A 14,441-nucleotide genomic window follows, 5' to 3' on the forward strand; every position below is an offset into this window, starting at 1 on the left:
TCCTCCCCGAACGCGGGGCCAGTGGTCGCGTCCGAGGAAGCGCTAGGCTAGGCCCAGACTTCCCCGCCTCGCGTCACCCAGCACATCCACAGCGCCCCCACCGCGAAGGGAAGGCTCTTTATTTCCCAGCCGGTCACGGGCCAGCAGGGCATCCTGGGACTTGTAGTCTCCGCAGCAGTAGCAAGGAGCTGGATCGAAAGAGGAACTGGAACACTCCTGAATTGGATTCAGGGAGTTGGCATGTGCAGGGTCCGGGGTTTGGAGTGGATGGGATTATAAAAGGTGGACCGAAGAGAAGAGTGAGATGAGGCAGATGTGAAGCTCTGTAGGGAGGTGACGGGGAGGGAGGATATGGATGGAAGGGAGAAAGCAGCTTTTCAGGGTGCTGAGGTGAGGATATATTCTCGTCCAGGTATATCTTCCCCTAACAGGGAAGGAACGAAAAAGGGGCCTGCTCTGAGTGAAAACTGAAGGCACTCCCGGACTTCATATTGGACTCAAGGGATCCCAGCTAACTTCTGAGTTTGGTGGGGTGGGATGCAGGAATGTTTGGAGAGCATTCTCTCAGGGTGGAAGGAGAGCAACAGGTGTCTGCTCCCGCTGTCCTGCCCTCTCATTTGCTCCTGTGCTGGCCACCGTGGGACCATTCTCCAAACCAGGAACCTCCTCCAACTCAGAGAAGCCCTGAAAACCAGAGACAGGTGTGAGCAAATTGCAGAGGTGAGAAAGAAGAAACTCCAGACAGAAGCAACTGCTTTCTCCTGCCCAATTTTTTATCCTGTTTCCCATAGTCCTTTCAATGTTTAGGCAGCTTCCTAATGCTTTCCCACTCTTTTAACCTCAATCATTTGGATTCCCAATTCCCTCTTACCCACCATTAGGGGAGAAATGTCCAAAGCCAGCGAAAGCCAATCAGTTTCATTCTAGGACCTCTTCTTTTCTAGGACCTCCTGCCCCATCGTTTTCCCTTAAGTGCCACTCACCAGGATAGCCAGTGGAAAAATTAGTTGGCAGCTAGCTATTCATTCTTTCCTCCCTGCCCCCATACCTCCTGCAGCTCCTGGTAGTGTAGACTCTGGCTCTTGCAGCATCCCGGTTTCCTCTGGCTCAGCAAGAATAGGGCATGCACTGAGACCAGCACTCCCCCTAGGGTGAAGGCCTCAGCACTGAGCTCCAGCACCAGCAAGCCAGCCTGCTGCAGGTAGACAGGGCTGAGAATGCAGGGATCCCGCACCTGTTTGCCCCTGCCCTTTTCGCTCTCCATCTCTTGTCTCCTCATCTTCCCACCTCCCCTTCATTTGCCAGTACCTTGGAGGGGGCAGTTGGGGCAGGCCCCAAGGCTGTCTTCATCACCTCGACCACCACCACGATGAAACCCAAGATCAAGTTGAAGGTGTTGAATATCATCATGGCCTGCACCTGCCAGTGAGCCAGCTCAGTCCTGCCCAGCCTCAGGGACTCATTCCAACCTCAATCCCCAGTTGCAGCCTAGCTGAAGACAAAACTCACCTCCTGCTTCTAAGCCTCCAAACAGGGCCAAAAGCCCTCTAACGTTTTTGCTTTCCCTCCTCAGTCATTGAGGCCAGTCAATGGTGACAGCTGAGAGGGCAAGTCAACACTTATCCACTTAACTTCCTAGGCTGAGGGGTGTAGGTGTCTATTTTAGGGAGTGGGAGGACAGTGCTGTATTCTCTTCCCTCTCACCTTCCAGAGGCGGGGTGCTCTGCGAAGCTCAAGGGTGACAATCCCAGTGAGGAGACCCTGAATGGTGAGAAGGGCAAGTGTTGAGCTCTGGTTCTGTTAGGAAGGGGCCCTGGGACTTTCCTTCCACCCTCCCTTGTGGTGGGTCTTACTGAGACTCCAGGCCCAAGAGGCAGCGCTGTAGCCATGTGACAATCAGAGTTCAGGCAGGCGACTGAGAGGGCAAAGGGCACCACCACCACTGCCAGCCATAGCTGGCTCACCTGGGGGTCAGGGGAGGGTAATTGAGGAGGAACTGTCAGGTATTCCCTTCCCTTCTCATAACTCCTACCTCTTTAGAGATCAGCAAATAGGATTTTATGCAGGGTGGAGGAAAGCAGTCAACCCAGAGCAATGAAGGAAGTGATCATTAAAAATTAAGTATCATTTAATTTTTTCTGCCTCATATTGTAGTTTAGTTACTTACCTGTATGTTTTCCCCGCAAGATGGAAGTTACTTGGAGATTAAGGGTCTTGCCTTGTTTATTTCTATGTTTTCTCCACCCTCCTCCCATTCAGAACCTAGCACATTTTCTGGCACATGGTACGTGCTCACTCAACATGGATGGATAAATGGATGGAACTGAACTGGGTACAAGTGGACATGCTGAGACCTGGGATGGGGTAGCCTGGCCTCACCGCCAGCACCAAGAGGTGCCCACTCTGCCTGTGCCTTGCCCAGCGTTGTAGCTTTTCCAGACGAAGGCTGTGTCTCTCCTGCTCTTGCTGACCAGCTCTATCTTCCATGGCTCCTTTACCCACAAGAACTAGATGCTTCCTAGGCTGGGAAAAATACATTATGGGTTCTGTCTATTAGGAGACAGGACATGCAACAACGTATCTTTCAGCTACACCTCTGCCCACTCCCAATATCCAGGGATTTGAGGTCCAGGGCCTCACACCTACCTAGTCTGAAGCAGCTACTCCAAAGGGATGGGACCCAACTGGGTCCTAGGACTTCTGAGGGTCTTGATAGCTCAGAGCAGACGACAAACTTGTCCTGGCAGAGAAAGGCTGTCAGGGATGGGGTGTGGTGGGGCAAAGGTTTCTATGAAGGCCTAAGGATCTAGGGAGTGGCCCTGGGTACATACCAGCCTCAGTTCACTCCACAAGACATCTAGCCTGACCCCACTGTGTTCCCATTTCTCATTACCCCCATTTCTGCCCATCCTGGGTTCCTCTTCTGGTTTCACTTAACTTCATCCTCAGGGACACTATCACTCTGGACCTCAGTTTCTCCTCATTTCCATATAATCTTACTCCTTTTCTTTGACTTCCCCCTCACATTACTTGTCCTTCCCTAGAGACCTTACTTTCTGTCTGGATTGGTCCCCTGTCATTACTACTTGCAGCTTTGCCCCCAGACCAGGTAAGGTTGAATTCCAGTGGCTTTCTTGCTTCTCACTTTCTGGACAGTTTCCCTTCCCTTTCTTGAAGGTTTTACTCTGAATTGAACACTAAGTGGATGAGGGGTCCTGTTTATAGTGGAAATTGTTTTTGATTGATAACCTGCAGCTGGACATATATATATATACACATACACACATATATATATGTATATATATAGACAGTCCTCAAATAGTGAGTCTTGGAAAGGATACTATTGCAACAATATTTTTGAGCGAGAAGGTGCCTCATAGCCAGACAGACCTGGACTGAAATCTTAGCTCTGCTGCTTTTCCATCTGTGTGATCTTAGATTCATTATTATTATTATTATTATTATTGGAGATGGAGTTTCACTCTTGTTGTCCAGGCTGGAATGCAATGGCTTGATCTCAGCTCACCGCAACCTCTGCCTCCCAGGTTCAGGCAATTCTCCTGCCTCAGCCTCCCAGGTAGCTGGGATTACAGGCATGTGCCACCATGCCTGGCTAATTTTGTATTTTTAGTAGAGATGGGGTTTCTCCATGTTGGTCAGGCTGGTCTCAAACTCCCAACCTCCAGTGATCCACCTGCCTTGGCCTTCCAAAGTGTTGGGATTACAGGCATGAGCCACCGTGCATAGCCTATTATTATTATTATATTGAGACAGGGGCTCACTGTTGCCCAGACTGGAATGCAATACCATGATCATGGCTCACTGTAGCCTCCATCTTCTGGGCTCAAATAATCATCCTGCCTCAGCTTCCCAAGTAGCTGGGATGGCAGGCACATGCCACTGTGTCTAGCTAATTTTTAAATTTTTTGTAGAGACAGGGTCTCACCATGTTGCCTGAGCTGGTCTCAAACTCCTAGGCTCAAGAGATACCCCTTCCTTGGCCTCCCAAACTGCTGGGATTACAGGTGTGAGCCACTATGTATGGCCTATTAGATACATTTTTCTACCTGTTTGAACCTCAGTTTGTTCACTGGTAAAAGGGGGCTAACGATATGACTGTGAAGAGTTGTTGATTCGGGGTGGGTGCTTAATAACTTTAGTGGTGCTGATGAGGTCACACTGATAAGCCTGATGCCCATACACTAAAGGTGTTATTCAGAAGCTAAGCTGGGTACACAATTCTACAGTCAGAAGCACAACCAGCTGGGCCCAAATATACTCTACAGATTAAAGATATAATAGGAAAGGCCCATCTTGATACAGAGCCTGAGGGCTGGAGGCAATCAGATCTCTGTTCAAATCCCAGATCTACCTGGGGGCCCTTGGCAAGTTGCTTAATCTCTCTGTTCCCTTATCTGTAAAAGGAAATTAAATAATACCAGCCTCAAGGGGTTGCTTTTAGCATGGAAGAAGAGCTTAGCCCAGTACCTGGCACATAAGTGCTCAATGTTAGTGTCTATCGTCATCATCACTATTATTATTTCTTGTTGCTGACGATGAGGGGACTATGCCAGAGGACCCCAGAAGTTAGTACCAGGAGGCAGGGTCCTGGGAAGCAAGTGACCTTTTTGTAAGCCACTTCTGCCCCATCCGTGCTGTGCCAACATCGGCGGGGCATCGTATCTACTCTTTTCTTTCCCAGCGAGTGGGAGTCACATTTTAAAGAGATCCAGAAAACCGTTGTGTGTCTACTCCTCCTCGATTCCCATATGCATTAATTTTATTTGCTGGCGATGTGAGATGTTGGGCTTGCACTGAGAATCCCAGAGCCTGCAGGCCATTGGAGAAAGAGACTCCCTGAAGCCTCATTTTTCTTACTTGTAAATGGGGACTAATTTTATTATAGAGGGTTATTGGAAAGATTATATACTATTAGATAAGTGAATAGGTATTCAGTAAATATTGACTAAATCTGAGTATAGTACTTACCAGTTTGTAGTCTAGACTACAATCGCCTGGAAGGAAGATACCACTTCTCTTTCATTCCCCACAGCGCTGAGCCCAGTGCCTGGTACTTAGTAAGCACTCAGTAAATATTTGTTGTATTGAAGAGCCATGAAAGTGACTTGAGGAATGGAAAATAGAATTCGAGAGGAAGGAGCAGGAATTGTTTATAAAGAACGGAAAGGACCGAAGAGTAACTTTAATAATGTTTCTTATACGGCCGACATTAACTATCTCTATAATCGCCCCTCCTCCTTCCCCAAAAGAGAGACAGAAATTGTAAGGGAGAGGCTTTGAGATAAAACCCCAGGAAGAACTTCCCGAGTCTGTGCATGTTGGGGCAGAAAGAGCGGCAGAGCCAACTCCTTCCCTGGTATGTCCGGGTTTAGGGTGGGAGGGGCAGTGCTGCTTGGAGGCTGGGGGAAGGACGAGATGACCTTTCAAAATCTCTTCCAGTCTCCTGTTGGAATCGTCTGTGCGCCCCACCCCCGCTCCCTCCCTTCCTCCCTCCCTCCGACAGTGCCCCCCGTCTCCAAACCGCCCGCACCCCGCCCCTGGCTGCCGCCTCTCGCGGCTCCCGGGGTCCCCAGCTCCCAGTCCCTGGAGCCAGAGCCCGGCTCCCGCGCGGCTCCCAGCCCCGCCGCGCCGCCCCCCGCATGCTAATGGCCGGGCCGCCTCCCGCCGCACACAATGCGGGCCAGGGCCGGGGGCGGGGGACCGGGGAGGGGGCGGGGGCCGGGCCGGGGGCGGGGGGGCCGGGGCCCGGCGCATCTCCCCCGGCCCCACGTAACGCTGACGCCCGCGCCGCCGGCCCGCCGCCCGCCGCCGCCGCCGCCGCCGCCGCCCGCTCTGCCGCCGCCCGCCCGGGGCTCGTGAGTAGCCGCTCCCCCCACTCCCGGGCCCCCCCGTCCGCCACCCGGCCCCCGCCCCCGGCCCCCTCCCCCCCTCCCGGAGGGGGGGCCCGCTCCGCGCGCCCGGCTCGGAGCAGGTGCAGGGGGCGGGGGCGGGGGAGGGGCGCCGGCTCGGCCCCAAGCAAACTTCGCCCAGAGCTCCTGGGGGGGGCGGGGTGGGGGTGGCGGCCTCGGAAGCCTGGAGAGCTGGGGGGCCCCGAGGGAGGGGGGGCCAGGTGGAGGAGCTGGGTGAGCAGACACCAAAGGGAAGGGCCAACTGGGGGGAGATGTGGGGGCGGAGGTGGCGGGTGTCTTTGTAGGGGCCCGAAGGCAGGGCGCGAGGGGCCTGGGGGTGAGGGGCGGCAGAGCTGCGAGCCTGAGTGGATGCGCACCCCCCAGTCCCCGGCCCAGGTAGGGCTGGTGGGGGAGGGGGAAGGAGTCCAAACTCTCCGGGAGCACGGGGTGGCGGGGGAGGGGAGAGGATGGGGGGTGCTTCCCTCTTTGCGTCCCAAACAAAGTGTCACAAAGAGCTCGGCCCGCGGCAGCAGCGGAGGCGGCTGTAACTCAGCTTTTGTTCTCCTGGCTGGGGGTAGCTGAGCCTTGGCCTCCCTATCTCTCAACCCTGCCCCCCATCATCCTTCTGGCTTATCTTCCTGGGGAGGGGTCTGAGGTGCTGCTGGAGAAACCTCTCGGGCAGATTGCAGGTCCTACCCTACTTAGCAATCTATTTCTGGGAGGGGGATTTTCTCAGAGGCTCCCTCGATCACCCCTACTTCCCAGTCTGAAGACTGAGGCTCACGTGGGTGCTAGGACTGACTTTTCTAGGGTCAGCTCCAGTTAAGGGGACTTACGGCTGGCTACATGTCCCCCTTCCCCAAACCCGGGTCCTCCAGAACTTTCAAAATCAAAATCGGGGTTGCGTTAGGACATGCCTCTGGGATAAGATTCCCCATGGTGGGGTGGCAGCAGGTGAGCAGATGTGCCTTCTTCTCGCCTCCTGCTGTACCTTTGGAGTCCATGGCTGAGGTTCCATGTCCTCAACTCAGGAGAGTGAGGACAGAAAGGAGGGAAGGAGGCTTTACCAAGAACTCAGTCCAAAAAGGCTAGCGAGCTGCATAGTGGAGTGGGTTTGGCGGAGCTCTCTGAGCGGTGAGGTTCAGAGGGCCATGAAGAGGAGACCATAAAAGCAAACTACTGGTGTGTCTGTGTGATCAAGGTAGTCTTGACTCTAGACCACCTAAGAAGCTCCCTTTCCTTTTAACTCCGTCTAGTGCAGTGGTAATCATAATTGTTAGCAGATTTGGGAGGTGTAGGATTCTCAAGAGGGAAAACCGTGGTGTTAGAGGTGACAAGAGACAGTTACAGTTGGACCCCAGAAGTCCTGAACCCTTGCTTCTTATACTGTGACCCTAGAAACTTTTGAGTTGCAAAACTTGAGGGACAGTTTTTGTGGTCCATTTAGGACATAGATACTTCTATGTACCTGTCCCTGTTGTTTCTAAGTTTTTTCACCAACCATTCCATCCTTCTTTACTAAGGTTTAGTGGTCCACACCCACTTCCCTACCAGTTGCCCCAGAACGTGAGGATAATTGGCCTGTTGCTTTTGAAAGGTTTCTTATACCTATCCCTGGCCCTGCATCCTTATAGAATCCAAATAAGGGCAAGATAACCCCTGATTCCCAGTGGGGGTGGAAAGTAGGTCAGTGCTGCTGTCTGGCCAAGTGTCGAGGATGGTGTTTAAGTCCTGACTATGGAAAACTCTGTGATTATTGCACAGGGGCAATACACTCATGACCTCAGTTCCAAGGCAGTTCATAGTATCCCAGTCCCTGTCAGTTCTTTCCCCTACTAAGAAAAAATCATGGGATCAGGTGTCTGGAACCTGGTTTGACACAGAGATGATTCAGGAGATCTTGATTGGGCCTAGGAAGGTATCTCAGTGAGTTTTGTTGATTTTAGGCCACCCTCTGGGGAAACTTTCCCTGCTGGGGAATTCAGCTTCAGTCTGGGCCTTCTTGCATATCACTCTATTTCTGTTCTGGAAACTGCTATGTGCAAAGTGGTTTATCGTTGTTTTGTTTTGGGAGAGGAAGCTTTGCCCTATTCCCACTCTTCTTGCCTTAGATATGAGGCCAGCTTTATATGAGATTTTGCTTGCTATCCTACAGACAGTTTTAGGGGCCCTAGAATCTTCTCAGAATCAGAGTATGTGCCCATAGGTTAGTCAGCTATGACCATGCAGTATTCCCAGCACCCCCCCCCCCACCACCATCTGCTTCCTCTGAATATACCAGATTGGCTGTACACCAGGATGTTCCGGGAATCCCCAGGAGAGCAACAGAATGTGATGGACCCAAATATGATGCCTCAGTAACTCATTCCAGGATGTACAAACTGTAACTGTCAGGACGCTCCTTATAGCTAATTAAAATTCTTCTAGTTACATCTATTTTCTATTAGCTCTTTCTATTTTCAGTGACATCCAAAAGGCCAAAATAATCCCTCTGGTACCACTGGGTTTTTTCTATGGTTTCCAGATAGGAACGAAAAAAAAAAATGCTCTAGCTTTTCTGTGTTGTATCTGTGATGCTAAAATGGCAAACAGCCCCTCTAGCACCTCATTAGCTCTATCTATGGTACTGAGGTGGCCAAAGTGGCTTCTGTGGTAGCCCACTGCACTCTCCATGGTACTGAAGGGATGACCATTTGTTTCAACATATCTCTGGGGTCCAAATGAATCCTGTGATTTAGAACCACAAACATTTTTTTTGAGCAGGAAGGGACTAACAATATAAATTAGTCCAATCCCCTATTTTACTGATGAGTAAACTGGGAAGTTAAGTGATTTAGTGAAGGTTGTAGGGTTATCAATGTTCAGACCGGGCCTACAATAGCCTCGTACACCTCAGTCCTATTCTAATTCACCTTTTGTGACACTATTCAGTGAGCCTGGCGAGGCTCTTAGTCCCAGGAAAAGATCCAGAGGATGAGAGAGGGTGCCCTAATTTGAAGCTACAGAAATACACATATTAAATCGTAGTGGAAGTCGCCTAGTGACCCTTGGACAAGGACACTTTGTTAATTAATCGTCTGCTAATAATAATCCTATAGCCCAGATTCCACATGTAACAGGTACTTGCCCCTTCATGGAGTCTTAACACATACGATAAATGTCAAAAATTGAAGACGCCTTGGACCTCCAGAGCTTCTTCTCTCTGCTGACAGGCAGGTTGATGCTTGGCCCAGTTCTTTTCCATTAAAGATCCTTAGGCAAAGTAATGCTTGCATCTTTTTCTTTCTCAGTAACCCATTTCAGTTTCATGATGCCTCTTGTAAGCAAGTTCTTTATATTTCAAATATTCTTTCTTAGGAAAAAAAAAAAAGGCCCACATTCATTTAGCCTTGACCAGATACAATTCTATACGAGGCAGAAAGGTAGACTAGATGACTTCTGGTCATCCTCCAGGCCTACTTCCATGAATCTTGATCCTGGGGTTTCTTCTAAGTCCTCATGCTGAACTCCTCTGCAGCTTAGGATCAGTACCCCCCTCCCGCCCCCATCCTCTTCCTCTCAATGCTCTTCTTCCCCAGCACTGGAGCTCTGCAAGTCCCAGGCCTAGGGAATTTTAGCCTGGAGAATTTTAACCCCTTCCTGCTCACAGCATGTGCTGAGTCCCTATCTGTGCAGATGGCCCAGCCCCGCCCCCCGTCCCTCACTCCAGCCTCTTGAGCTCAGAGCCAGTGTAATCCTCCTCTTGTGTGAGGGAGCCTCTCCCCTGCAGAGAGGAGGAAAGCCTGCCTCAGAACAGCCCTGGACAAAGGGGCTCAGATGCCCCATCATACTGCAGGCTCCAAGGTTTGAAACAAGGGGATGAATCCTATACGGTATTTGCAGTTTTTAACCCCTTCCCCAGGCTAGCTGTGCCCCTTAACTTCCACTCCTCCCCCAACTCTCTCTTCATTCCTTCTCCCTCTGGCTCCCTCCCCCTTCATGCCCCTCCCCCTCTGTCTGTCTTCAGACTCTGCTGCTGGGAGGTGTTTCTCTCCCATGCATGAATGAGTCTCTGTAATGAATGGAAATGAATGGATCAGGAATCCAGGCAGAGGGAGGGAGAATGAAGGGGGGAAAGACAGAAGGGGTAAGGGCAGAAGGAAGCACTGTGGAACCTGGAAGGATGTGTGGCTGGCTGGTCAGGGTTCTCAGAGCAACTGGTCCCACTTGGATAACTGGGGAGCATGTCAAGCCCACCCCATTTGCTCACCACACTGTACAGCCCAATCTACATGGGAGGGGGGCATACTGTGATGGTCTTCCCCACCGCCAGGGGGTGGGGTGGTAGCTGTGGTTGTTCTGGACCATGCATTTAAAATACAGAATTTGGGGAAGAAATCTGAATTATCTGGGAGGCTGGTGGGCTTGGCAAATCAAGGGGTACAGTTTTTGAGTACAGCAGCCCCTTCGTGTCTCAAGATGCAAGTAGGGAGAAGGGATTGGTTTTTGGAATACAGAGTGCTGAGAGTCTAGGGGTAGGGGTAGTTTTTACTGCTGAAAACTAGGGCTCACCTTTTCCTCCAAATCTGTCTCTTGCTTTAGCTCCACAGCACCTGTTGCCTTCATTAGCAGCCTTTCCTTCTCTTCCCTGCACTCCCCAGAACCAAAGAATGTGAAGGGGGTCCATGGAGGTGAGTGAAGCTCTGACTTCAACCTACAAGTACCTACCTACAACTGTATACTCCCTCTCCTGCCTACCTCTCTCTCTCTTTGACCTCCCATTGTTAGAAGTTAACTCCTTGGCCCTGACATCTCGATTCCCACACAGCCCCCCCAACTTCCCGAGGTGAGTGGCACCCTGTGTTCCTAGTTCAGACCCCAGCCCACCTTCCCTCGTGTCGTCTTTCTGGCCCTCGAGGCGACGCCCTTGCTTCCTTTACAGCTCTACCTTCACCCTTTGCTCTACGCAGATCTTTCTCCACAGGGCTCACGTCCCCGCCCCCCGAGCGGCCACTTAGCGCCGTCGCCGCCGGCTTTCGACGGCGAGCTGGATCTGCAGCGATACTCCAACGGGCCAGCCGTGAGCACAGGGTCACCTGGGATGGGAGCAGTGAGCTGGTCTGAGAGTCGTGCAGGCGAACGGCGCTTCCCCTGCCCTGTATGCGGGAAGCGCTTCCGCTTCAACTCTATCCTGGCTTTGCACCTGCGGGCACACCCAGGCGCCCAGGCCTTCCAGTGCCCTCACTGCGGCCACCGTGCGGCGCAACGGGCTCTGCTGCGCTCGCACCTGCGCACACACCAGCCCGAGCGCCCACGTAGTCCTGCTGCTCGCCTGTTGCTGGAGTTGGAAGAGCGTGCGCTACTGCGCGAGGCCCGACTGGGGAGAGCCCGAAGCTCAGGGGGCATGCAGGCTGCCCCTGCCACTGAGGGCTTGGCGCGGCCCCAGGCTCCTTCATCGTCCGCCTTCCGTTGCCCCTACTGCAAAGGCAAGTTTCGCACCTTGGCTGAGCGGGAACGCCACCTGCACATCCTGCACAGGCCCTGGAAGTGCGGCCTGTGCAGTTTCGGCGCCAGCCAGGAGGAGGAGCTGCTGCACCACAGCCTGACCGCCCACGGAGCTCCCGAGCGCCCTCTGGCGGCCACCTCTGCTGCGCCCCAGCCTCAGCCTCCACCCCAGCCCGAACCCAGTTCGGTCCCCGAGCCGGAGCCAGAGCCGGAGCCCGAACGTGAGGCAAACCCGGCCCCAGCTCCTGCCGCTCCCGAGGAGCCCCCAGCGCCTCCGGAGTTCCGCTGCCAAGTGTGCGGCCAGAGCTTTACACAGTCTTGGTTTCTCAAGGGCCACATGCGCAAGCACAAGGCCTCCTTCGATCACGCGTGTCCCGTGTGCGGCCGCTGCTTCAAGGAGCCCTGGTTCCTTAAGAACCACATGAAGGTGCACGCCAGCAAGCTGGGCCCACTGCGCGCCCCGGGGCCTGGCTCCGGGCCTGCCCGGGCTCCCCAGCCTCCTGACCTAGGCCTGCTGGCCTATGAGCCGTTGGGCCCAGCGCTCCTCTTGGCCCCGGCGCCTACCCCGGCCGAGCGCCGTGACCCCCCGAGCCTCTTGGGCTACCTGAGCCTGCGAGCTGGCGAGGGCCGGCCCAATGGCGAGGGTGCTGAGCCCGGGGCTGGCCGCAGCTTCGGAGGCTTCCGCCCGCTATCCTCTGCTCTCCCGGCCCGGGCTCGCCGGCACCGTGCGGAGGAGCCCGAGGAGGAAGAGGAGGTGGTGGAGGCCGAGGAGGAGACCTGGGCCCGGGGCAGGTCAATGGGCCCTCTGGCTTCCCTGCACCCGCGCCCGGGTGAGGGACCCGGGCACTCTGCGCCTGCTGCTGGGGCCCAGGCGAGATCGACCGCCACGCAGGGTATGTAGGGACCCTCCTCTCTCGGGGTACGCTGCGTCCTTCTCTGACTCTTACGCCGCCACTCCCCTTGTAGCTTCCTTTTTAAAAGAACCTATCTTTTATTTCTCCTGAGTTTTTTTGTTTGTTTGTTTTGCTTTTTCCTGGAGGCTTTGCCATCATCTGAGGACACTTAACTCTTTAGTCACAACAAATCTAACCGCTCAGGTTCCAGTTCCCCCATACCTGCTGTTTCCTCCTGGACCCCGAGGGGAAGCAGCCTTATGGGGTGGGTGTGGGGTGGTTGCGCGGGACCTGGACAGGGTGAAGGGCCCCCTGACTTCCCCTTAACGTATGTGTTGCAGAAGAGAATGGGCTGTTGGTTGGAGGGACCAGGCCTGAAGGGGGCCGGGGCGCTACCGGCAAGGATTGTCCCTTCTGCGGAAAATCTTTCCGCTCGGCACATCACCTCAAAGTGCATCTGCGAGTGCACACAGGTGAGGGAGGCAGCCTCCGGCGTGGAGAGGGGACTGTGGAGCTAGAAAGGTGAGGGCTGCCGAAACACCAGGAGGTGAAGTTTGCTCCGAAGCGTTCAGTTTGGCTAGATATCACTTGGGAAACGCTCCTTTATTCAATCAAAGTGGGTGGGAGGTTTTGAGGTTGAGGTCTGTAAATTGGGCGAAATTCGGGTGAGTGCGTGCTGTGATCGTGACCCTGTGACCCTATCCCACCCACTCTCCCCAGGCGAGCGGCCCTACAAGTGTCCGCACTGCGACTACGCGGGCACCCAGTCCGGCTCGCTCAAGTATCACCTACAGCGCCACCACAGGGAGCAGAGGAGTGGGGCCGGCCCCGGGCCACCCCCGGAGCCACCGCCCCCTTCCCAGCGGGGTTCAGCCCCGCCATCTGGAGCCAAGCCGTCTCCGCAGCCTGCGACCTGGGTGGAGGGCGCCTCAAGCCCCCGGCCTCCTTCCAGCGGTGCTGGGCCAGGGTCCCGTCGGAAGCCCGCCAGCCCTGGGAGGACCCTGCGCAACGGGCGAGGCGGTGAGGCCGAACCCCTGGACCTGTCCCTGCGGGCAGGGCCGGGAGGCGAGGCCGGGCCGGGGGGTGCCCTCCACCGGTGCCTCTTCTGCCCTTTCGCCACTGGAGCCCCAGAGCTCATGGCCTTGCACCTTCAAGTGCACCACAGCCGCCGGGCTAGAGGCCGCCGGCCACCCCAGGCTGACGCGTCCCCACCCTATGTCCGAATACCATCGGGAGAGACCCCTCCCAGTCCTTTGCAGGAAGGGGAGGAGGGTTCCGGGCTGTCCAGACCGGGAGAGGCAGGGCTGGGGGGGCAAGAACGGTAGTGAGCCCTCAGGGGCGATTAGCTTAGTGAGCTTACCCCGCCGGAGCGGGGGAGCGCTAGAGGTAGTTGGGTAGAGACGCCAGCAGGGGGCAGCGTGGGACCCATATCCCAGCCCCAGGCGGACCAGAGGTATAGGGGGCGGCGGGCGTAGGAGGGTGGGCTGGTGGTACCCACCCAGCCCAAGGGAGTCACAGTGCCTTAGAAGTGGCAGAGGTGAGGGTCAAAGAACGGAGTCCCAGGGCTGGCAGAGAGGGTTTGTGTCCCTGTTGAGGAGCCACTCTGCCAGTCTTTGCTGGTCCATAGGCGTGAGAGTTTATTTTTGTACAAGGGGTGAGGGTGGGGGGCACTGTACCCTTCTAGCCCCATCAGGGGCCCTGTAGACGTTGCTATTTTTGGTACGATTCCTGTCATCCCTGTCGCAGAGTCGTGTCCCCAATAAACAGGTGTCTTGAGGCACAGGGCCCTGTGTCTGTCTGGCTACCCATGTCCTGCTCCCCTCCTTGGGCCCTCTGCTCAGGAAACAATCACCTCTTCAGACACTTAGTTATCACCCAAAGAGTTTGATAAGAAATGCAGAATATTGGGTTTACCCCCCAGGTTTCGGTGCAGCAGCTCTGGTGGGGTCCAAGAATTAGCATTCAACAAGTAGCCAAGTAGGTTCTCATCCACTGTGGCCTGAGGACCTCATTTTGAGAACTGCTGGACTGAGCTGGATTCCAGTTTGTCTACAACCAGTTCAGCCTCAAGGAGTAGGTGTAATGTGGAAGAAGGAGCTTCAGAGAGTGTGTGGACCCTCTGGGAGCCACTGTGGAGGAGGCGCATTCTCCCAGG

General features: G+C 54.5%; 2 protein-coding genes across 18 annotated transcripts; one reads left to right on the forward strand and one right to left on the reverse strand.

The window, feature by feature from the left end:
• Positions 1 to 99: 99 nt before the first annotated feature.
• On the reverse strand, positions 100 to 5,430 carry TMEM253 (transmembrane protein 253). Of its 7 annotated transcripts, none has more exons than XM_064374803.1 (8): positions 4,990 to 5,430; positions 2,647 to 2,740; positions 2,380 to 2,523; positions 1,854 to 1,964; positions 1,705 to 1,761; positions 1,309 to 1,419; positions 1,049 to 1,195; positions 100 to 684 (listed from the first exon to the last, which is right to left on the reverse strand). In XM_064374803.1, the coding sequence occupies exons 3-8, from the start codon at positions 2,485 to 2,487 to the stop codon at positions 565 to 567; spliced, it is 654 nt and encodes a 217-aa protein (XP_064230873.1). In that variant the 5' UTR covers positions 2,488 to 2,523; positions 2,647 to 2,740; positions 4,990 to 5,430; the 3' UTR covers positions 100 to 564. The 7 variants fall into 7 exon arrangements, with proteins under 7 accessions (XP_064230873.1, XP_012321526.1, XP_021530522.1 ...); XM_012466103.3 differs by having other exon boundaries at positions 2,647 to 2,754; XM_021674847.2 differs by having other exon boundaries at positions 104 to 684; positions 1,049 to 1,102; positions 2,380 to 2,740.
• Positions 639 to 14,070, forward strand: ZNF219 (zinc finger protein 219). Of its 11 annotated transcripts, none has more exons than XM_012466074.2 (5): positions 639 to 720; positions 10,491 to 10,579; positions 10,873 to 12,286; positions 12,628 to 12,759; positions 13,007 to 14,070. In XM_012466074.2, the coding sequence occupies exons 2-5, from the start codon at positions 10,574 to 10,576 to the stop codon at positions 13,609 to 13,611; spliced, it is 2,157 nt and encodes a 718-aa protein (XP_012321497.1). In that variant the 5' UTR covers positions 639 to 720; positions 10,491 to 10,573; the 3' UTR covers positions 13,612 to 14,070. The 11 variants fall into 11 exon arrangements, with proteins under 11 accessions (XP_012321497.1, XP_064230863.1, XP_012321488.1 ...); XM_064374793.1 differs by lacking the exon at positions 639 to 720 and adding an exon at positions 4,094 to 5,377 and having other exon boundaries at positions 10,859 to 12,286; XM_012466065.3 differs by lacking the exon at positions 639 to 720 and adding an exon at positions 4,094 to 5,377.
• The last annotated feature ends 371 nt before the right edge of the window (positions 14,071 to 14,441 follow it).

Source organism: Aotus nancymaae, unplaced genomic scaffold, assembly GCF_030222135.1.
Source record: "Aotus nancymaae isolate 86718 unplaced genomic scaffold, 86718_ANA_hifiasm-v0.15.2.pri h1tg000011l, whole genome shotgun sequence".
Lineage (NCBI taxonomy): Eukaryota > Metazoa > Chordata > Mammalia > Primates > Aotidae > Aotus > Aotus nancymaae.